General features: G+C 43.7%; 2 protein-coding genes across 4 annotated transcripts; both read left to right on the forward strand.

Moving 5' to 3' along the window:
• The first annotated feature begins 236 nt into the window (after window positions 1-236).
• LOC144680057 (actin, non-muscle 6.2) lies at window positions 237-5,904 on the forward strand. Of its 3 annotated transcripts, none has more exons than XM_078541190.1 (3): window positions 237-254; window positions 586-721; window positions 4,512-5,904. In XM_078541190.1, exons 2-3 carry the CDS (start codon window positions 596-598, stop codon window positions 5,514-5,516), a joined length of 1,131 nt encoding a protein of 376 aa, XP_078397316.1. In that variant the 5' UTR covers window positions 237-254; window positions 586-595; the 3' UTR covers window positions 5,517-5,904. The 3 variants fall into 3 exon arrangements, with proteins under 3 accessions (XP_078397316.1, XP_078397315.1, XP_078397314.1); XM_078541189.1 differs by lacking the exon at window positions 237-254 and adding an exon at window positions 288-305; XM_078541188.1 differs by lacking the exon at window positions 237-254 and having other exon boundaries at window positions 558-721.
• Window positions 5,905-14,319: 8,415 nt separating this feature from the next.
• LOC144680050 (actin, cytoplasmic type 5-like) lies at window positions 14,320-18,958 on the forward strand. The gene is made up of 3 exons (XM_078541174.1): window positions 14,320-14,428; window positions 14,687-14,832; window positions 17,576-18,958. Exons 2-3 carry the CDS (start codon window positions 14,707-14,709, stop codon window positions 18,578-18,580), a joined length of 1,131 nt encoding a protein of 376 aa, XP_078397300.1. The 5' UTR covers window positions 14,320-14,428; window positions 14,687-14,706; the 3' UTR covers window positions 18,581-18,958.
• Window positions 18,959-23,771: the final 4,813 nt, after the last annotated feature.

A 23,771-nucleotide genomic window follows, 5' to 3' on the forward strand; every position in this document is an offset into this window, starting at 1 on the left:
GTGACCCCCAGGATTTTCAAAGAAATTCAAGTTGCAAAATTGTGCCAAAAAATGAATGATATTCTCTGCTCTGCTCTCCCCTGAGCCTCGATTGGTTGTTCTTGGCTCCTATCCTTAAGCCTTAACTGATTGTTCTTGGTTCCTCCCCTAAGCCTTAGAGTTTGACTGTCCTATGATGGGATAGGGAGGAGCCCAGGACCAATAAAGGCAGCAGGGAGGCAGAGTGACCACATATCATTTCTCTCTTTTTTGAGGCATAGAGATTGCATTATGTGAGAGACAGTAGGTGGTATTTGGCCAATAAGGTATGGTGTGTGGAAAGGATTGGGTTTTATTTAAAGTGGCTGTAATAAGTTCTACTGTAATTGTTGAAATTGTGGTATTTGTTTGGTATGTTTCTAAAGGTGTTAATTTTTGTTTAACTGTGTTGAGAACTCTTTTTGGAAGGGCAAGTTCTGGCAGGTGGAGTGAAGACTGGCATTAATTTGATCAGTAATTAATCTGAAATGTGTTGCGTGCTAAGTGCCTGTGCCCTTGCATCTATATTAATGTTTTTATTTCCTTCTCTCTTTCAGTCATCTGCAGATTTTAAACCATGGCTGATGATGAGATTGCAGCTCTGGTGGTTGACAATGGATCTGGGATGTGTAAGGCTGGCTTTGCAGGCGATGATGCTCCCAGGGCTGTGTTTCCCTCGATTGTTGGACGGCCCCGTCACCAGGTGAGTTCTTCAGCCAGCTGGATGTTTGTCTTTCAATCCTCGAGTATTGCTTGGGGGTTAGATCCCTCTTGTAACTAAAATATAATTTTCTAGACTCCTGTTTTGATCAGAATGTAGTCTTGTTTCCTAGCTGAATGCTGCTATTACTAGGGAGAGGCATCCAGTGTGTGGTAATTACAGGAATTATAACTAATCCCTATTTTCTATAGAAGCTGATTTAAATTCGAGGAACTGAAATGTGAGCTGTTTTTTTTTGTGTCCTGGCCACATACTACAGTTTAAAACTTAGGATGTGTCAGGCTATACCTGGGCATTCCTTCCCCAGTCTGTTATTTGCTGTACTTGAGAAACGGGTTTGACTGTTTCTCCCCCTCCCCCACTGCCTCGAATTCCTCATGTGAATCTTCATGTTTCCTAATCACCACCTGGTCTGATTTAACCCTGAAATCAGCAGATTGATTTGCATGTCAAATGAGGAACAGGAGGAGGCTATTCAACCATGATCTAATTGAAAGATAGGTCTATACCTTGACCCAGGCCTTTGTTCAATCCAGTAATCTACTATTCAGTTTTGAAATTCCTAGTTTGATTTTTGATCTTGGTAACTTTTTTGGGGATATACTACAAAGCCTGTCCACTGCCTACAAGGCACAAGTCAGGAGTGTGATGGAATACACTCCACTTGCCTGGATGAGTGCAGCTCTAACAACACTTGAAGCTCAACACCATCCAGGACAAAGCAGCCTGCTTGACTGGCACCCCTTCCATAAACATTCACTCCCTCCACCATTGATGAACAATAACAGCAATGTGTACCATCAATAAGGTGCACTACAGGAATTCACCAAGGCTCCTTCAACAGCACCTTCCAAATCCATGACCACTACCACCTAGAAGGACAAGGGCAGCAGACACATGGGAACACCACCACCTGGAAGCTCCCCTTCAAGCCACTCACCATCCTGACTTGGAAATATATCGCCGTTCCTTCACTGTCGCTGGGTCAAAATTTTGGAACACTCTTCCTAACAGCACTGTGGGTGTACCTACACGACATGGACTGCAGCGGTTCAAGAAGGCAGCTCACTACCACCTTAAGGGCAACTAGGGATGGGCAATAAATGCTGGCCCAGCCAGCGAAGCCCACATCCCATGAATGAATAATAACAGAAATTCAGATTTGTCTTTTGTCTGATGTGCTTCCTGACATCAACCCTCAAAAGTCTAGCTCTATCTTTTTAACTTGTCCCCTTGTTATAGGCTTTCCTTTGCCAAAGAAATAATTTCTTGGGATTTCGTAAGGTAGATGATCTTTAATTCTAAGAATCCATATGGTTGTTGTCATTTAACTCTTTGTATAATTCTGGTGAGTTGGCTACACCCCCCTCGTACTTGCAGTATGGTGCCCAGACCTCTTCAGCCAATATTTGTACCTGGGATCTGAGCATTGCTGGCTAGGCCAGCATTTGTTGCCCATTCTAATTGCTCTTAAGGCGTTGGTGAGCTGCCTTGAACTGCTGCAGTCTGGTGTAGGTACACCCACAATGCTGTAGGGAGGGAGTTCCAGGATTTTGACCCAGTGACAGTGATGTAGTCCCAAGTCAAGATGGTGTGTGACTTGGAGAGAAACTTGCAGGTGATGTTCCCATTTGTCTGCTTACCTTGTCCTTCTAGGTGGTAGCGGATGAGGGTTTGGAATGGGTTGTAAAAGCAGCCTTAGTGAATTCCTGCAGTGCATCTTGTAGATGGTACACACTGCTGCCACTGTGCACGTGGTGGTGGTGGAGGGAGGGAGTGAGTGTTGAAGGTGGTGGATGGGGTGCCAATCAGTGGGGCTGCTTTGTCCTGGTTGTCAAGCTTGTGTGATGTTGGAGCTGCACTCATCCAGACAAGTGGAGAATGTTTGATCCAACCCCATAAAGCCTGTCCAGGAGTGTGGAGGTGAGTTACTTGCTAGAGAATTTACAAGCTCTTGTAGCCATTATCTACTATATGGCTGGTCCAGTTTCTGGTCAACAATGGTAACCTTCAGGATATTGATAGGAAATAGTGAAGTTTTAGGTAAGTTATGTTGATATTTGTAGGTATTAGGAATGAGTTTTAGCTAACTTTTAAGTTTGATTTGTATTTCTGTATCTGTGTTAAAGGTCAATTGGAGTTTTAGTTTCCCTGTAAAAGGTGCTCAATTTCTAACTAATTATGGTAAATAAACAAAGGTAGAATAATTGGACTATTGCCTAGCAACAGGGGCCCAGAGAGGCAGGTCCCTCCCACAGACAGGCACAAGGCAGTTTGTTTTGGAAGCTGCTGGGAGTTGAGCTGGTTTTGATGACCACTGTCAGAGGATCAGCCGAGAAGGGGCAGATGGCCAGCTCCAAGATAAAGTTGGATGAAAGCAGCTGCAGGAGTGGACACTAGGAGAGGAGCTGCAGATTTCCCAAAAGAACAGAGTCTCAAGGCCAAAGGATTGAGACAGAAACAAGAGTCCCAAGTAGACACTCTTGTCAAAGGAAGAACAGGAACCTGGAAAAAGTCCTGTTAAGAGTGAGGGGCAGATATGCTCCAAGCTTCAGATTTAGAGACAAGCTGCAGAAAGCAGATTTGAAGCAAGAACAGCTTGCAAGAGGCCAGAAGGTCCAAAGAGACAACTATAGATCTGTAACTCTTTGCTATGAGCATATGAAGCAGTGGTACCATTGACTGCTGAGTTGGTGAGTGTGCATGGAAGACAGCTTGAATGCATGTGGTGACCCAGGGAAGAGGAACATCAGAAGGGGAGTTCAACCCCTTACAGAAGGTGTCTGAGAAAATATCCTGGTTTGGGAGAAGGTTCCAAGGACTTTTTCAAGAGTGGACATTGGAAACCCTTCTGTGAAGGACAGAGTTCAGTGAGACTGATTGGCTCAGAGTGACAAGAGTCTGGGGGTGGGTTTGGTTGAGGAGAGATCCATAGCATCTGGTTGAAGTTGCATCTGTCACTTGGTTTCAGTGTGGTGTCTGACCACAGGTTGCCTATTGATTTACATGGACTGTGTACATATTGTGAACATTAGTGAGTTTTTGTAACTTGTTATCCTTGCAAATTTGTATACATCTGTAAAGGTATAGTTGTGGGTGAAGGAGTATTTTAATATTTCATTTTTTTTCTTACTATTTTATGCTTTAAAAGTTCATTGGCTGACTTCAGTGAATGTGTTTGATAGCTGCTACTCCATGCATCTGAACAAAGGTTAAGATCTATCAAGCTGGGATCCAGCTTGTCCAGGGGTAACCTTAGCTGGGGATCGTAACAGTTCATGAACCGAATGCAGTACTATAGATGGAGTATGACCAAGTCTTGTATGCAACTGAAGCATCAATTATGAATTCCAACTCTTATCTCCAGACCAACCCTCTGTCACCATTTTTGATCTCGCTAATGTCACAAATCCATTTCCTCATCCACAGTTCCTAGCCTCTATACTCTGCTTTTTAAGATCAGTAATGATGCAATTTTCTAGGTTTGGAATAAACTCAATTGCATACAACACAAGGAATGCCAAGTGTATTCCTAGTGTAGATGGGTCACTGCCATTCTCCAAGATGGAAATGTCCCAATGGATAGTCCTCTTGATCTGAGCATGATCAACTGTTGGTACAAGATGATCACAGCATATAATGGCACTTTATTTCAAATGCTCTTACACTTTAAATGCTGGATATCAGTCAGAAGAGGAGGTCCCTGATGGTGTTTAGTGTGTCAATCTTCACCTGGGCTTGTGAATTAATCCTTTGTTTTTCCCCATTCTAGGGAGTGATGGTTGGAATGGGTCAGAAAGACAGTTATGTTGGTGATGAAGCCCAGAGCAAGAGAGGCATTCTGACCCTGAAGTACCCAATTGAGCATGGGATTGTGACCAACTGGGATGACATGGAGAAGATCTGGCACCACACCTTCTACAATGAACTGAGAGTGGCCCCAGAGGAGCACCCTGTTCTCCTCACAGAGGCACCTCTCAACCCCAAAGCCAACCGGGAGAAGATGACCCAGATCATGTTTGAGACCTTCAACACACCAGCCATGTATGTTGCCATTCAAGCTGTGCTGTCCTTGTACGCCTCTGGCCGTACAACTGGCATTGTACTAGATTCTGGTGATGGTGTATCCCACACTGTGCCAATCTATGAAGGGTATGCTTTGCCCCATGCCATCATGAGATTGGACTTGGCTGGCCGAGATCTCACTGACTACATGATGAAGATCCTGACTGAACGCGGGTACTCTTTCACAACCACGGCCGAGAGGGAGATCGTGCGTGACGTCAAGGAGAAACTTGCCTACGTGGGCCTAGATTTTGAATCTGAGATGCAGACGGCCAGCTCGTCTTCAGCCTTGGAGAAAAGTTACGAGCTCCCTGATGGCCAAGTCATCACCATTGGTAATGAGCGTTTCAGGTGCCCAGAAGCCCTCTTCCAACCGTCCTTCCTTGGGATGGAATCTCATGGGATCCATGAGACTTGTTTCAACAGCATCATGAAATGTGATGTAGATATCAGGAAGGATCTGTATGCCAACACGGTCTTGTCTGGCGGATCCACCATGTTCCCAGGTATTGCTGATCGGATGCAGAAGGAAATCACAGCCTTGGCTCCGAGCACAATGAAGATAAAGATCATTGCTCCACCTGAGAGGAAGTATTCAGTGTGGATCGGAGGTTCCATCTTGGCTTCTCTCTCCACCTTCCAGCAAATGTGGATCAGTAAGCAGGAGTACGATGAGTCTGGGCCCTCCATCGTCCATCGCAAGTGTTTCTAACTTGCTGTAGGTTTCTGTCCTTGCCCAGGACTTGTCCATTTGTAATCAAACAATCAACCTCTGCTTTTCACACAAGATCCTCTGCCTTTTGGTCATTGATTGCTACAGCCTGGCTCCTTTTCATCTCCCTTCCAGCTCTAGTTTTCAACTAACTTAAATAGGTACCTTTTAAATTGGGTAATGGAGAATATATCATTGTTTCATGAAATTGGTACAATTGCCTGAGGGGCAGGATTTTAATGGGGCATCACTCTTATTTTGGGTCATGAGGAACAGGCAGATTTTTCTCCAAGGCCTCTATGCTATTGCTGAAGGTTTGCTTTGTAATGAATTTTTGTCCTTTAAATTGTAAAATATAAACATTCTGAAATTAAATGGCTGTCAATGATTCCCTCTTGCCTCATTTTAACATTTGGCTTTTTTCTTTCTAATGCCAAGGTAATTGCTCAGTAAAATCAGACCTGTCTCCTTGGACTGAGGATTTTCAACAGGATAAATGACAAACATGAGTTTCAAATTCTTAAGAGCCACCTCCTGCAGGGGTGGTGAAAGTGACCCTTCTCCAAATGTTATCCTAACTAGCTACAGTGAATGCTACAACAACTTCTTTGTGTCCTCTAGCAAGTAGCCATAAAATATCACTCTTAAAATTCATCCTGTAGTGGATATAATGGGACTGAGGTAGGGGGGAAAGAAGCTTAGCAATCATAATGATGGAGCAGGTTTAAGGGTCTTTACAGCTTGCTTACCTGAGTCTAAGGTTGTGGGTTCAAGTACCAATCCAGGACTTGAGTACAAAAATCTAAGCTGAAGTTCTGCACGATCTCACTATTTTTGATGTGACATTGAGCCAAAGCCCCTGGCAGGTGGATGTAAAAGGACCCATGGTGTTATCCCTAGGAGTCTCCTACAACACAAGGGGGCCATTCAGACCACTGAGTTTATAGGGGCTCTTGATGGAGCAATGCAGTCAGTCACATTCTGCACTTTATCCCTGTAAGTTTATTATTCTCATGTGCCTAACTAATTTCCTTTCAAAATTATTTGCCTCTGCTTCCACCACTTGTGGGCAGTGAGTTCCAGGTCACCATTCTTTCTCACATTTCCCTGCATCTCTTGCCCAAAACCTTACAACTTGAATCCCTTATTTCTTGCACCAGCAGGTAATAGGAACAACTTTTCTCTTGTCCACCTTTTTATATCCAAGTTAATATTTACCCCTCAAAGATCAGAAACATCATTGTGATAATGGCCAGGAGGAGCTTGTCACATTTCTGATATTACAACAATAATTGTTTCCATTGGATGATAGCAATTGGGATGGGTGTAAAAGGTGCTATATAAAGACAAATCCCGTTCTTCATTCCTACTCCTATGCAATGTTGGCCCATCACCCCTCTCCTACCCCACTCCTTGAAACCCTAGAAATATACAAACACATTGATACTTCAGCACCATTAACCATATGCTACCAAAGAATAATTCAATTCACTTTAGCTGTAACAGAAATTTGTTTTGGGTACATTGCTTAAGGAAAAAATACAAAAAATTACCTTGTCAGATACCTAATGTTAATTGAAATATGTATTTAATTTTAAAATTCATTTGTGGGATGTGGGTGTTGCTGGCTAGGCCAGCGTTTATTGCTTATCCCTATGTGCCCTTGAGAAATTATACCAAAATAGTTAAGAGCTCAGCCTTGAGTACATATCCTCATCCACACATCAAACTCCTGTTAGAAGTCCTTCATGGAGAAGGGGCAAACTGAGTTCAGGAACTCATTAAATATTAACTGTATCCCTCTCAGCAGATGCTGTCAAACCTGCTGAGTTTTTCCAGGTATTTTTGTTTTTGTTCTAGATTTCCAGCATCTGCAGTATTTTGCTTTTATCAGGAACCCATTTGTCCTGAATTTGAGGGATTATAGTCTCTCCCCTGAATGTAACCATCAGTAAGACTGAGACATGAGGGTGATCCTTATTGTTCATGACTCCCAAGATTCTGAGAGCAGATTTTGTCCAGAAAAATCTGCTAGTCAAATGCCCTTCCTGCCTAGTTCAATAATCTCTGTACCCTTAAAGAGTCAGCTTTCTGAGAATAACAGTACCAGGCGAGCCACCAAAAAGGTTAGACCTCAACTTTTACTAAACAAACTTTTATGGGGAAATACCAGTTGAAGAAAATATTGGTCACTGCTGATTCACCACCCACGATGAAGAATATAGTTTGGTTTCATGTTAGAACTAATAACATGGGGAGAAAGAGGATTGAGATTCTGCAGTTAGTGTAAGGAGCTAGGGAGGAATGTAAAGCAGGATGTTGAAGTGAGTAATCTCCAGAATGTTCCCAGGGCTGTGTCACGTGAGAATAGATTTGAGGATATTGCATGTTTAGGGACATGGTACAGGAGGGAGGGCTTTAGTTCCTGGGACATTGGGAGACGTTCTGTGGCCTAGAAACTAGGAGTAGGCCATTCGGCCCTTCGAGCCTGCTCTGCCATTCATAATGATCATGGCTGATCATCCAACTCAATAGCCTGCTCCCACTTTCTCCCCATACCCTTTGATCCCTTTTTCCACCAAGAGCTATATCTTATTCCTCCTTGAAAACCTACAATGTTTTGGTCTCAACTCTTTCTGTGGTAACGAATTCCACGGGCTCACCACTCTCTGGGTGAAGAAATTTCTCCTCCTCTCAGTCCTAAATGGTCGACCCCATATCCTCAGACTCCCCCACCATCGGGAACATCCTTCCTGCATCTACCCTGTCTAGTCCTGTTAGAATTTTATAGGTTTCTATGAGATCCTCCCCCCCTCATTCTTCTGAACTCCAGTGAATATAATCCTAATCAACTCAATCTCTCCTCATGTCAGTCCCGCCATCCCAGGAATCAGTCGGGTAAACCTTTGCTGCCCTCCCTCTATAGCAAGTACATCCTTCCTCAGATAAGGAGACCAAAACTACACACAATATTCCAGGCGTGGTCTCACCAAGGCCCTGTACAATCGCAGCAAGACATCCTGTTCCTGTACTTAAATCCTCTGGCTATGAAGGCCAACATACCATTTGCCTTCTTTACCGCCTGCTGCACCTGCATGCTTACCTTCAGCGACTGGTGTACAAGGACACGCAGGTCTCGTTGCACATTCCCCTCTCAATTTATAGCCATTCAGATAATAATCTGCCTTCCTGTTTTTGCTACCAAAATAGATAACCTCACATTTATCCACATTATTCTGCATCTGCCATGCATTTGCCCACTCACTCAGCTTGTCCAAATCACACTGAAGCATCTCTGCATCCTCCTCACAGCTCACCCTCCCACCCAGCGTAGACCTGTTCAAAATGGACAGCTTGTACCTGAAGTGGCAAGACCAACATCCCTGAAGCAGATTGATCGGTACTGTTGGGGAGGGTTTAAACTAATTCAGCAAGAGGTTGGGCACCAATGTGTATTAAAGTTGAAACAAAGTGCGCAGAGGATTGGGAGGGACGGTTAGAAATAATATAGACTCGGATGTCAGCAGAGAAAATAGAGGGGTCTAGGTTAGATTTACAATGAATGTGTGTGTAATGATAATGCAGGCGTAAATAGCCACATAGGAATATGATGTCATGATGACGGAGATCTGGCTCCAGAAAAGGAGGATTTGATATGAAATATCACACTTAAAAAGGTGTCTAGGCCTCCTTCAGGCAGAGATATTCGAGAGAAAGATGAAATGCAAAAGACTGAACTTTAATCTCCTGTGGTTGCAGAGACAATGGGAAACAAAGCAGCAGGTTAGCGTGTTGGGGGGGGGTGGATTCAACTTCATGGAAAATTATGAAAAAACTGAAAAGAAAGGAGAGCCCAGGAGAGGCTATTAAAGTCTCCAGAACACAAAATAGGACAGAATGTTTGGAAAGGGCTAGGAATCTAACTTCAAGCACATCAGATAAAGGGACGACAATGAGAAAGGGGACGGGAAATACAGGACTGAAGGTATTGTATCTGAATGCACGCAGTATACGAAATAAGGTAAATGAGCTTGTGGCACAGATTGAAATTGGCAGATATGATGTGGTGGGCATCACAGAGACATGGCTGCAAGGGGATCAGGACTGGGAGCTAAATATCCAAGGATATATATCCTATCAAAAAGATAGGCAGGCTGGCAGAGGGGGTGGGGTTGCTTTGTTAGTATGAAATGAAATCGATAGCAAGAAACGATGTAGGGTCAGAGGATGTAGAATCTGCGTGGGTAGAGTTGAGGAATCGCAAAGGTGAAAAAACCATAATGGGAGTTATGTACAGGCCTCCGAACAGTAGGCAGGATGTGGGGCACAAGATACACCAGGAGATAGAAAAGGCATGTAAGAAAGGCAAGGTTACAGTGATCATGGGGGATTTCAATATGCAGGTAGACTGGGAAAATCAGGTTGGTAGTGGATCCCAAGAAAAGGAATTTGTGGAATGTCTACGAGATGGCTTTTTGGAGCAGCTTGTGTTGGAGCCCACTAGGGAACAGGCAATTCTAGATTTAGTGATGTGTAATGAGGCAGATTTGATAAGCGAGCTTAAGGTGAAGGAACCCTTAGGAGGAAGTGACCATTATATGATAGAATTTACCCTGCAATTTGAGAGGAAAAAGCTGGAACCAGATGTAACGGTATTACAGTTGAATAAAGGCAACGACAGAGGCATGAGGCAGGAGCTGGCCAGAATTGACTGGGAGATGAGCCTAGCAGGAAACACAGTGGAACAGCAATGGCAGGAGTTTCTAGGAGTAATTTGGGAGACACAGCAAAAACTCATCCCTAGGAAGAAGAAGCACACTAAAGGGAGGACGAGGCAACCATGGCTGACAAGGGAAGTCAGGGACAGCATAAAAGCTAAAGAGAAAGCATACAATGTGGCGAAGAGCAGTGGGAAACCAGGGGATTGGGAAGCCTACAAGACCAACAGAGGACAACTAAAAAAGAAATGAGGGAGAAGATTAAATATGAAGGTTAACTATCTAGTAATATGAAAGAAGATTGCAAGAGTTGTTTAAGATATATAAAGGGTAAGAGAGAGGCAAAAGTCGAGATTGGGCCACTGGAAAATCACGCTGGAGAAGTAGTAGTGGGGAACAAAGAAATGTCGGAGGAACTGAATAGGTACTTTGCGTCAGTCTTCACGGTGGAAGACACGAGTAACATCCCCAAAGTTCAAGAGAGTCGGGGGGCAGAGGTGAGTATGGTGGCCATTACCAAGGAGAAGGTGCTAGGAAAACTGAAAGGTCTGAAGGTGGATAAATCACCTGGACCAGATGGATTACACCCCAGAGTTCTGAAGGAGATAGCTGAAGAGATAGTGGAGGCGTTAGTGGCGATCTTTCAAGAATCACTAGAGTCAGGGAGGGGCCCAGAGGACTGGAAAATCGCTAATGTAACCCCCCTGTTTAAGAAGGGAGTGAGGCAAAAGACGGGAAATTACAGGCCGATTAGCCTGACCTCGGTCATTGGTAAGATTTTAGAGTCCATTATTAAGGATGAGATTTCAGAATACTTGGAAGTGCATGGTAAAATCGAGCAAAGTCAGCATGGTTTCATCAAGGGGAGGTCATGCCTGACAAATCTGTTAGGATTCTTTGAGTAGGTAATGAGTAGGTTAGACAAAGGAGAGCCAATGGATGTTATCTACTTGGACTTCCAGAAGGCCTTTGACAAGGTGCCGCACAGGAGGCTGCTCAGTAAGATAAGAGCCCATGATGTTAGAGGCAAGGTACTAGCATGGATAGAAGATTGGCTGTCTGGCAGGAGGCAGAGAGTGGGGTTAAGGGGGTCCTTCTCAGGATGGCGGCCGGTGACTAGTGGAGTTCCGCAGGGGTCAGTTTTGGGACCACAACTTTTCACTTTATACACTAATGATCTAGATGATGGAACTGAGGACATTCTGGCTAAGTTTGCAGATGATACAAGATAGGTGGAGGGACAGGTAGTATTGAGGAGGCGGGGAGGCTGCAGAAGGATTTGGACAGGTTAGGAGAATGGGTAAAGAAGTGGCAGATGGAATACAATGTGGGGAAGTGTGAGGTCATGCACTTTGGTAGGAAGAATAGAGGCATAGACTATTTTCTAAATGGGGAGAGAATTCAGAAATCTGGAATGCAAAGGGACTTGGGAGTCCTAGTCCAGGATTCTCTTAAGGTTAACTTGCAGGTTGAGTCGGTAGTTAGGAAGGCAACTGCAATGTTGGCATTTATTTCGAGAGCACTAGAATATAAAAGCAGGGATGTGATGCTGAGGCTTTATAAGGCTCTGGTCAGACCACATTTAGAATATTGTGAGCAATTTTGGGCCCCGTATCTCAGGAAGGATGTGCTGGCCCTGGAGAGGTTCACGAGAACTATCTCAGGAATGAAAGGCTTAACATATGAGGAACGTTTGAGGACTCTGGGTCTATACTCGATGGAGTTTAGAAGGATGAGAGGGGATCTGGTTGAAACTTACAGAATACTGAAAGGCCTGGATAGAGTGGACGTGGGGAAGATGTTTCCATTAGTAGGAGAGACTAGGACCCGAGGGCACAGCCTCAGAGTAAAAGGAAGACCTTTTAGAACAGAGATGAGGAGAAACTTCTTTAGCCAGAGAGTGGTGAGTCTATGGAATTCATTGCCACAGAAGGCTGTGGAGGCCAGGTCATTGAGTGTATTTAAGACGGAGATAGATAGGTTCTTGATTGGTAAGGGGATTAAAGGTTACGGGGAGAAGGCGGGAGAATGGGGTTGAGAAACTTATCAGCCATGATTGAATGGTGGAGCAAACTCGATGGGCCGAATGGCCTAATTTCTGCACCTGTGTCTTATGGTCTTACAATGGAGACTGATCACCACACCTCAGCAGAAACCATCTCCTGTTGAGTTATATCTCAATGTGGAAATGATCTGAGTTGAAAGAAAACAGACTCTGGGCAAAAGACATGTTTGCTTTTTTTCCTTCCAGGAATGGGCAATGAAACAGGTTGAAAAGCTAGCTGCAGACCTGATCTGTGTGTCCTAGTTCTGGTGTGCCAGCGTGTGCTGGTGAGAGTCACAGCAGAAGAGTGACTCAGCACCCCCTCACCGTTGAAGGCAAAGGCTCTTTCTCTTTGTGTTGTTTGAGGGAAGTCAGCAAATCCGCAATCAAAAAGGAAAACAGGACAGATTCTTCAGCCAACCTGCACAACCCAGCCTCTCCAAATCACATGCTAAACTGTCAAAGTCACCTCTACCGGAATCATTCAACTTAACGGCCGCAACATTTTGCCATCTACGCCTCACAGACAAGTCAAAGACTGATTCGTAGATTTTTTTAAAAACTTTTATTTGGACTCGATGCCTCACTTCTGATCTGTGTGTATGTGTGTGTTGCGTTTTTATTATTTTTTTGGGGGTTTTTAGTAATTAATAAACTTACTCTTTCTTTGATTCAAGAAAGCCTGATTAATTCGGCTCCTTCTGAAATATAAATATATTTGGACTGGGAAAAGGTATCCATGGGGGTGGGGGGGGCGGAGAGATCCCTTTTAAATTAAACCTTCTTGTGACCAATTCATTCCTCTTCACCCGGGAGCAGAACTAAACTGGGGTCCCATTCAGGAAGCTAACAAGTTGGAGGACCTAACCCGGGAACTGGTCATAACGATGTTCACAGCTGAAACTGAAGCTATCAATGTGATGGGTTCAAAAAAATTAATTTAATATGATACAGAACTAGTTTAAAGGGGGTTAGAGCTCTACTTGCCAGAAAAGAGAGCCATCAACAACTAAAGTGGTAAGAGACAACAAAAACTAAAAGCATAAAGGAATACAAAAAATAGCACCAATCCTGACAAATAGAAAAGCAAAACAGCAAAGGCTGATAAAACAGTGAGAACCACAAATCAGCACATGAAAAGAAACTTTGGCAATATCACAATGAACACAATTTTTTATAATTAGATTAGGGAAAAGGTAGTCAGGAGCAATAGGGGTCCATTAAACTGATGAATGATATTGTCAATGAAAATAAGGACAGAATAATTATTTTGTCAGTATTTACTGTAGAGCAAGAGGTTAGCATGCCAGGCATCCCAAGGAACCTAATATTGAGTCAAGGACACATCAAAATTAATGTTTGCAAAATAACAATAATGAGGAAAACAATGGCACGAAAAAGAGACAAATCCCCAGCACAGTGCAGAGCTCCCTCAATACTGCCCGTCAAACTGTGCAGCACTCCCTCAGTACTAACCGTTGGACAGTGCAGTACACCCTCTTTACTGACCTAGCAACTGTGCAGCCCTCTCTCAGTACTGACTGTTAGAAAGTGCAGCACTCCCTCAGTACTGACCCTCTGACAGTGCGGAGCTCCCTCAGTAACGACCCCCCGACAGTGCAGCACTCTCTCAGTGCAGCAATTCCTCAGTATTGACCCTCCAACAATGCATAGCTCCCCAGTATTGCCCCCTGACAGTGCAGCTCTCCCTCAATACTGCCCCTTAAACTGTGCAGCACACCCTCAATACTGATCCTGTGACAGTGCAGCACTTCCTCAGTACTGACCCTCTGATAGAACAACACTCCCTCAGTACTGACCCTCTGATAGAACAACACTCCCTCAGTACTGACCCTCCAATAGAACAACACTCCCTCAGTACTAACCCTCTGACAGTGCAGCCCTTCCTCAGCATTGTCCTGATGTGCTAGCTATAAATCATGTTCTGGAGTAAAATTTCAACATACAACTTTCTGACTCAGAGGCAGACTCTACTGGTTGTTCTCAGTCCCTCCTCCTGTGTCTTAGTGGTTGGTTGCCTAATAATGAGATTGGGAGGGGCCCAGTACCAATAAAGGCTGCAGGGAGAGAGAGTGTAGATCTCATTGCTTCCTTGTACCAGGACTCACGATAGCACACTGTGAGAGACGGTAGGTGCTGTTTGGCAGAGAAAGTGTAGTGGGGGGAAAAGGATCAGTTTTCGTTGAGAGTGATTGTCATAATTCTAGTCTAACTTTGAGGTATGTGATTCTGAAGTTTGTGCTAGGTCGCTTTTTATTCCAGAAAAGAAGTTCCAGGAGACTAAGTGAAGCTTGGTTTTAATTTAACGAGTAATGTTTTAAAATGTGTTGTGTGCTTTGGGCTTGTGCTCTTGTCTATATTAATGCTCTTATTTCCGTCTCCTTTTATCATCTGCAGATTTTAAACCATGGCTGATGATGAGATTGCAGCTCTGGTGGTCGACAATGGATCTGGGATGTGTAAGGCTGGCTTTGCAGGCGATGATGCTCCCAGGGCTGTGTTTCCATCCATCGTGGGACGGCCCCGTCACCAGGTGAGCTCTTCAACCAGTTGGGAAGGTCTTTCAATCCTGTTCTCGTTGGACAGGGAATGGGTCCTGATCATTTTGGGTGTGGGGGGGGTTGGTCGGTCTTATACTTCAAAATTTTCTTGTTTCATCTTCCTCTTTTTTTTTTGGTTGAACAATTTGTGGTTTGTGATGTTTTTCCTTCCGGGGCTATGATTTAACCCTTGCTGGTTCCTGCTCTTACGGTATAGGTGTGGCCATCAGTTTGGGGCTGTTCAGTAAGAAGTTCTATTTGACCCTTATCCCAAGTTCCTATGGAGTCATAAAGGGTTTGACTGGATCAAATGGGGACTTTTTCCCATAGCTGAAGGGTTGTTAAGAGAGTGTGGGGTTAATTGATTTGATAGGAGGATGTTGTTAGAATCTGGAATTTATTGCTGGATTGGTAATTAGGTAAAACCATAAAAGGAAACAAATTGCAAGGATATGGAGTGGGATTAACTAGAGTGACTTGATGTGGTATAGTACTCTGATTTTAAGCAGATATGATTTTGAGGAAGTGAAAGCTGAGCTGTCGTCTTTTTATGTGGTCAGGACAGAGTTAAGTTGAGTGTGGGATGGATCTGGCTATACCTGGGCATTCCTTTCCCAGTCTCCTCCTCTTGAGTATGGTTAATTGTGGGGGTTTGCTCCTCCCCTTAGAATTCCTCATCTGATTCTGTTCATCTCCCAATCTCTGGTCTGCTTTAACCCTGTAATCAGCATATGGATCTACATATTAAGAGCAAGAGGAAGTTATTCTGCCCATTGAGCCTCTTCTGCCATTGAATTAGATCATGGTTGATTTTGTACCTTAACCCAATTGACTTTTTTAATTTGGTTTGATATATTTTGTGCAACAAAATCTGATGCTTCCCTGAAACCCCCACCACCGCATTACCACCTTTTTTGAAGAAATCCTACCTGACATTGCCCCTGAAGTCTTTAAGGTTTTGCCCCCTGTTCTGGACTGCTACCCTTGCCACCCCACCCAAAGGCCCCAAATGAGGAAATAGCTTCTCCTGTATTTATCCTAGCCAATCCAATCCATCTTAACTTCAGGGTTGTAGCCTGTCCTCACCATTCGGCCCTTATTGAATCTTTGCTGCAGTAGCTCCAAAACCCCCCCCAAATCCAATCTCAAGAATTTCCAGGTTCTTTGTTCTTTGACCTTGCAGATCTGATCAAACCAATGATACAATTTGTGTTTCTAAATTTGGAATATACCCATTGCATCCATTCCAAGGAATGTCTTGTGTGTTTTGTCGGTGTAGATGGAGTAATGTTTGCTACAGTATTCTTGGAGGATGGCCCAGTAGGTAACAGTCTTGAGTCAAAAGGCTGTGGTTTCCAGTCTCATTCCAGAGACACCAGTCTAAGCCAATACTAGTGTTCTATCTTTGGGATGGGATGTTGGAAAGAGTTTGTGCTCTTGGGTGGATGTTTTGACATCCCACAGCATTTATCTGGGCATCCACATAAATTTCAGTAGTTTTTATCTTGAGTAAAGCCATACATAGCAAGCAATTAGTGCACAGTATCATCCCATAAAACAGGTGATTGAGTGAGTAATTTCATTAATGGGTCAATAGATGGGGCAATTTCAAACCAATGGCCCATCCTCAAGACTAGGTGGGAAACATGATTTGGGGGAGAGAACACTAATTGAGTTCAGACTTTCTCAGTAAGTTTGGAAATGCTGCCTGAGGATGGTGGAAGCAGATCCAATAATGTTTGAACAGACATTCAGAAACTGGATAATACTTGAGGAAATGTTGGAGTTCTATAGGGAAGGGGAATGCAAAAAATGATAGCTTTTAAGGAGCCAGCACAATGGGCTATATAGCCACCTGTGCTGTAAGATTCTATTGGACTTTTGGCAGAAGGATGGAGAAACAGACTAGCGGAGTGAACTTTTGAAGTGTTTGGGTAGGAGAACAGGAGATGATTACCAGCTGGATTTTAGCAATAGGCTGCCCAAGTAATGGGAAAGAACAGCAACCAAGATGTAAATAAGGAAAGTGTGAAAACCCAGTAAGTCAGCTGTTCCAGTGGACTGGGTGTTTGGTGGAAGGAGATAAGTTTGCAGGAGAACTGCAGGTCAACACAATATTCATCAAAAAACTGCAGATGCTGGAAATCTGAAACAAAAACAAAAAATGCTGGAAAAACTCAGCAGGTCTGACAGCATCTGTGGAAAGAGACCGATAATGTTTTGAGTCTGTATGACTCCGATCATTGCAAGACCCTTTCAGCAGTAATGGTGCTGAGGGATTCTGTCCTTCAGCTTGTTGCATCATAAGCAGATCTGTCTTGATCTAATTGAATCCATTCCAATTAATCACTGTTCAATTCGTACTGAGCTATTTCTTGCTCCTGCTCTTGCTTCAAACGTCAATGGAATGAGATACGAATAGACACTAGAATGCAGTTGTGAAAGACGGGCACATAAGAAATACGTGTTTTTGATCTCCGGGTGACCCAAACCACATTACAACATTGGAAATGTAGTCACTGCTATATAAGATTCCATGTTTTCTACATTGTGATTAGCAGTTGAGGCACCTCACTATTACTGACTTCAGCCCTCATCTAAGCATGCTTATTGGTACAAGATCGCATCACATTGCAACCTGTCTTTAGAAGCTCAGTCAGAATAGAAAATCCCTGACAGCATTTGTCTGTTTTTGTCTGGGCTTGTGAATTAATCCTCTGTTTTTCCCCATTCTAGGGAGTGATGGTTGGAATGGGTCAGAAAGACAGTTATGTTGGTGATGAAGCCCAGAGCAAGAGAGGCATTCTGACCCTGAAGTACCCAATTGAGCATGGGATTGTGACCAACTGGGATGACATGGAGAAGATCTGGCACCACACCTTCTACAATGAACTGAGAGTGGCCCCAGAGGAGCACCCTGTTCTCCTCACAGAGGCACCTCTCAACCCCAAAGCCAACCGGGAGAAGATGACCCAGATCATGTTTGAGACCTTCAACACACCAGCCATGTATGTTGCCATTCAAGCTGTGCTGTCCTTGTACGCCTCTGGCCGTACAACTGGCATTGTACTAGATTCTGGTGATGGTGTATCCCACACTGTGCCAATCTATGAAGGGTATGCTTTGCCCCATGCCATCCTGAGATTGGACCTGGCTGGCCGAGATCTCACTGACTACATGATGAAGATCCTGACTGAACGCGGGTACTCCTTCACAACCACGGCCGAGAGGGAGATCGTGCGTGACGTCAAGGAGAAACTTGCCTACGTGGGCCTAGATTTTGAATCTGAGATGCAGACGGCCAGCTCGTCTTCAGCCTTGGAGAAAAGTTACGAGCTCCCTGATGGCCAAGTCATCACCATTGGTAATGAGCGTTTCAGGTGCCCAGAAGCCCTCTTCCAACCGTCCTTCCTTGGGATGGAATCTTGTGGGATCCATGAGACTTGTTTCAACAGCATCATGAAATGTGATGTAGATATCAGGAAGGATCTGTATGCCAACACGGTCTTGTCTGGCGGAACCACCATGTTCCCAGGTATTGCTGATCGGATGCAGAAGGAAATCACAGCCTTGGCTCCGAGCACAATGAAGATAAAGATCATTGCTCCACCTGAGAGGAAGTATTCCGTGTGGATCGGAGGTTCCATCTTGGCTTCTCTCTCCACCTTCCAGCAAATGTGGATCAGTAAGCAGGAGTATGATGAGTCTGGGCCCTCCATAGTCCATCGCAAGTGTTTCTAACTCGCTGTAGGTTTCTGTCCTTGTCCAGGACTTGTCCACCTACAATGTCACTTGCAGCTTCTGCTCATTCATAGATCCTCAGTTTTGCTTTTGCCCAGCATGATCTAATGCATTTGTCTTCCTACTCCTTTCCTACCAAATTCCAGTCAAATCTGCTTTCCATTAAATTGGATAAAGTCACATAATGTGATATGAAATGGTGCAATTACCCAGGAGGGGCTTTGGTTTTGAATTTCCATCACCCCCAGATGGACCATGCAGGTTTATTCTAACATTCCTTCTGAAAAGATTCAATGCCATAGCTGAAAGTTTCATTTGTGATGTAGTCTTGTATTTTGATTTCAAACAAATTGAAATAAAGATGATTTATGAAATCAAGTTCCTCTTTGTTTTCTTTCCTCTCCTGATTTGAACCTAGGATTTAGTTTTCCAATTCGTAAAGAGCCATCCCAGCAGGGGTGGTGATGGTGACAACATTGGAGCTTCCAGTAGATAAATGGAATAACCTAATGACGTTTAGACCTCTCCTGAAGGCCACAGCTGCCTCCTATAGGTCTGGCTTGTAGGCTAACCATAGTAAGTATTTAATGTGGTGGCCTAGAAAAGTGGTGTTGAGTTAGAAGATCAGCTATGATCTTATTGAATGATGGAGCAGGCTTAAGGATTTTATGGTCTACTCCTTGTCCTGGAAGTCATCCCTGAATGTTTTCTCCAAGGCTTTGATTTGTTTGCTTTTGGAAGTGGGATTGGTTATACATGGCTATAAAACTGCAAGTGAATGAATAGCCAACTATGATTACTCATTCATGGATTAACAATCCATGAGAAATTAGTGTAGAATAGATGACAATCTGAATAAAAGATAGTTATGGATATACTGGAAAAGATGGCCATAACTGATACCCATTTCTCACTTGAGTATATTAACCACGTATGAGCTGTATTTGGGCTCAATCAAGGGAGTTTAGCCAGTAGATGGATGGGGGCCGTTAGCTTGGATGGCTAGGAGATTAATGCTGATAGCTGGTACAAGGATTGAACCCATGCTAAGGTAGTTCTAGGAGCCTACCTCCTCTCATTGCCCCATAATGATATCATGGGTCAAGCCATGCTTGTTAACCCTTGGTGAACTGCAGGAGCACCCTGTAGTGGCCATCCAAGCAGCTGTCGAGCCGCTCTAACTTGGATCTTTTTTACCTCTAGCATCATACAAAAGCAGCTGAGTGGATGGCAGCAACATGCATCCTTCCTCTATTATAATATAATGGTGCATTGGGAAATAGAGTTTGAGTAAGTTAATGGTATTTGTGGAAGGATGTTCTTGCTATAGAGGGAGTGAAGGTTTACCAGACTGCTTCCTGGGATGGTGGGACTGACATGAGGAGAGATTGAGTCGGTTAGGATTATATTCGCTGGTGTTCAGAATGAGGGGGGATCTCATAGAAACCAATAAAATTCTAACAGGACTAGACAGGGTAGATGCAGGAAGGATGTTCCTGATGGTGGGGGAGTCCAGAACCAGGGGTCACAGCCTGAGCATATGGGGTAGACCATTTAGGACTGAGATGAGGAGAAATATCTTCACCCAGAGAGTGGTGAGCATTGTGGAATTTGCTACCACAGAAAGGAGTTGAGGCCAAAACATTGTATGTTTTCAGGAAGGAGTTAGATATAGCTCTTGGGGAGAAAGGGATCAAAGGGTATGGGGAGAAAGCGGGAGCAGGCTATTGAGTTGGATGATCAGCCATGATCATAATGAATGGCGGAGCAGGCTCGAAGGGCCGAATGGCCTACTCCTATTTTCTATGTTTCCATGACCCCCGAATCCCTCTGTACTGCAGCTTTCTGCAGTCTTTCTCCATTTAAATAATATTCAGCTCCTCTATTCCTGCCAAAGTGCATAATCTTACATTTTCCCACATTATATTCCATCCGCCAAGTTTTTAACTACTCAACATTTCACAGGTACTGGATGCTGACCCTACAAAGGCACATTACATACAGCCCACTCAACCTGCAAAGTCCTGTTTGTTAATATATGTGGATTTGTGCCAAAATTGCAGGTGCTGCCCCGTAGGCTAGAAAAAAACCGGCTGAAAATAGACATAATAACTGGCTGTAGGGTATGATTCAATGTTCCGGACTCTTCCAGCACAACCTTGGGCATATTGTGTCTCGCTGCCACTTCTGTTATTGACACAGGAGGGACTGCCCCTAGATGTACTCACTATTGACCGTTAATCCCATGAGGCTTCATGGCATCAGCTCAAACATGAGTAAGGAAACCACTTGCTGACTACTACCTGCCACTCTCCCTCAGCTGATGAATCAGTACCCCATGTTCAACATCACACATGAACACACAAATTAGGGACAAGAGTAGGTCACTCAGTCCTTCGAGTCTGCTCTGCCATTCCATAAGATCATGGCTGATCTGATTGTAACTTCAGTTCCACTTTCCCACTTAACCCTAGCTAACACCCACTTGCTTATCAAGAATGTATCTAACTCTGCCTTAAAAATATTCAAATATGCTGCTTCCACCCCCTTTTGAGGAAGACTTTCAACGACTCTATACCCTCAGTGAAAAGATCTCTTCTCTGTCTTAAGTGGGTGACCCTTAGTTCTAGGTTCTCCCACGAGAGGAAACAACCTTTCCACATCCACCCTGTCAAGGCCACTCACCATTTTATCTGTCACCTCTTACTCTTCTAAACTCCAGTGGATAAGGCCTAGCCTATCCAACCTTTCTTCATAAGACAACCTGCGCATTCGTGGTATTAGTCTTGTTAACCTTCCCTGAACTGCTTCCAATGCATTTATATCTTTCCTTAAAGAAACAAGTACTGTATACAATACGCCAGTTGTGGTCTCACCAATGCCTTGTATAACTGATACATAACCTCTCTACTTTTGTATTCAATTCCCCTCATGATAAACAGTCACGTTCTATTTGCTTTCCTAATTACTTGCTGTACCTGCATACTAACCTTTTGCAATTGATGCACCAGATTGCTCTGCATCTGAGCTCTGCATTATCTCACCATCATTCCTGACAAAATGGACAATTTCACATTTTCCCACATTGCACTCAATTTGCCAGATTTTTGCCCACTCACTTAACCTATTTATGTCCCTTTGTAGCCTCCTTTTGTCCTCTTCACAACTTATTTTCCTGAGTGTGTTTGTGTCATCAGCAAATTTACCAACCATCCATTGGTCCCTTCATCAAAATCATTTATATAAATTGTAAAAAGTTGAGGCCCCAGCACTGGTCCCTATGGCACACCACTCATCACATCCTGCCAACCAGAAAAAGACCCATTCATGCCTACTGTTTCCTGTTAGCTAGCCAATCTTCTATCCTTGCCAATATGTTACCCCCAACAGCATGAGCTTTCATTTTCTGCAATACCCTTTGATGTGGCACCTTATCAAGTGCCTCTGGAAATCTAAATACAGTTCCCCTTTATCCACAATATATATCACTTCAAAGAACTCCAATAAATTGGTTAAACATGATTTTCCTTTCACAAAACCATGTTGACTCTTTCTGATTACCTTGAATTTTTCTAAGTGCCTTGTCATAACATCTTTAATAATCATTTCTAACATTTTCTTATGATGTTAAGCTAATTGGCCTGTAGTTTCCTGCTTTCTGTCTCCATACTTTTTTGGATAATGGAGTTACATTTACTATTTTCCAATCTAATGGAACATTCCCCAAATCTAGGGAATTTTGGAAAATTAAAACCAACTATCTCACTAGCCACTTCTTTTAAGACCCTAGGATGAAATCCATCAGGACCAGGAGATTTGTCAGCCCACACCTCCAACAATTTGCTCAGTACCACTCCTCTGTTTTTTTTAAATTATTCATTCATGGGATGTGGGTGTCGCTGGCTGGGCCAGCATTTATTGCCCATCCCCAAATGCCCTTGTTCAGAGGGCATTTGAGAGTCAACCACATTGCTGTGGGTCTGGAATCACATGTAGGCCAGGCCAGGTAAGGACAACAGATTTCCTTCCCTAAAGGGCATTAGTGAACCAGATGGGTTTTTACAACAATCGACAATGGTTTCACGGTCATCATTAGACTTATAATTCCAGGTTTTTTTTTAATTGAATTCGAATTCCACCATCTGCCATGGTGGGACTTGAACCTGGGTCCCCAGAGCATTACCCTGGCTCTCTGGATTACCAGATTACTAGTCCAGTGGCAATACCACGATGCCAGCATTTTCATGAGTTCCTCCCACCCTTCCATCTCCTAATTTACAGCTATTTCTGGGATGTTACTTGTATCCTCTATAGTGAAGACTGATGAAAATTACCTGTTCAATTCATCTGCCATCTCCTTACTTTCCATTATTTATTCCCCAAACTCACTTTCAACGTTCAGTTGGTTAACTCTTTTCCAATTTAAAAAAAATAAAAATTCTTACTATCTGTTTTTATATTTCAGCTACCTTTCCCTGCTTATTAATCTTGTAGTCATTCTTTGCTGTTTTTTATATTCTGTCCAATCTTCTGACCTGCCACTCATCCTCCTGCAATTTTACGCTTTTTCCTTAAGTTTGATACTTAAATTGAAGCACTGAGGATAGCAAGACACTGGATGTATTCAGTGGGGGATTTCAATGTCCTTCACCAAGAGTGACTCGGTATCACCACTACTGACCGAGCTGGCCAAGTCATGTAGGACGTATTTGCCAGACTGGGCCTGCAGCAGATGGTGAAAGAACCAACACAACAGGAAAAGCCTACTTGACCTCGTCCTCACCAACCTACCGGTTGTAGATGCATCCATCTATGACAGTTTTGGTAGGACTGACCAATACACAATCCTTGTGGAGACAAAAGTCCTATCTTCACACTGAGGGTATCTTCATTGGTTGGTGTCAATAATTTGCCCTCGATTCCATGAACTTCGATTTCAACCAACAGTCTCGAATGAGGGACTTTATCAAATGCCTTTTTGAACTCTGCACATCCCCGTCAATAATCAGCATGTTGATGCAAAATACAAGGCTGATGTGTTCATAACATCTGCAGCCAGAAGTGCCAATTGGATGACAGATCTCAGCCTCCTCCTGAAGTCCCCACCATCAAGTATGCCATTCTTCTTCTCCTTCTCCTCCATTCTCCTCCTCATTTCTCCTTCCTTCTTATTCCACCTCCCCCCTTCCTC

Source organism: Cetorhinus maximus, chromosome 4 (assembly GCF_964194155.1).
Source record: "Cetorhinus maximus chromosome 4, sCetMax3.hap1.1, whole genome shotgun sequence".
Taxonomy (NCBI): Eukaryota; Metazoa; Chordata; class Chondrichthyes; order Lamniformes; family Cetorhinidae; genus Cetorhinus; species Cetorhinus maximus.

Coding starts and splice junctions, on each gene's coding strand:
- LOC144680057 (XM_078541190.1), top strand. CDS start 596: ATGGCTGATGATGAGATTGCAGCTCTGGTGGTTGACAATGGATCTGGG. Junction 722..4,511: donor TTGGACGGCCCCGTCACCAG/GTGAGTTCTTCA, acceptor TCCCCATTCTAG/GGAGTGATGGTTGGAATGGG.
- LOC144680050 (XM_078541174.1), top strand. CDS start 14,707: ATGGCTGATGATGAGATTGCAGCTCTGGTGGTCGACAATGGATCTGGG. Junction 14,833..17,575: donor TGGGACGGCCCCGTCACCAG/GTGAGCTCTTCA, acceptor TCCCCATTCTAG/GGAGTGATGGTTGGAATGGG.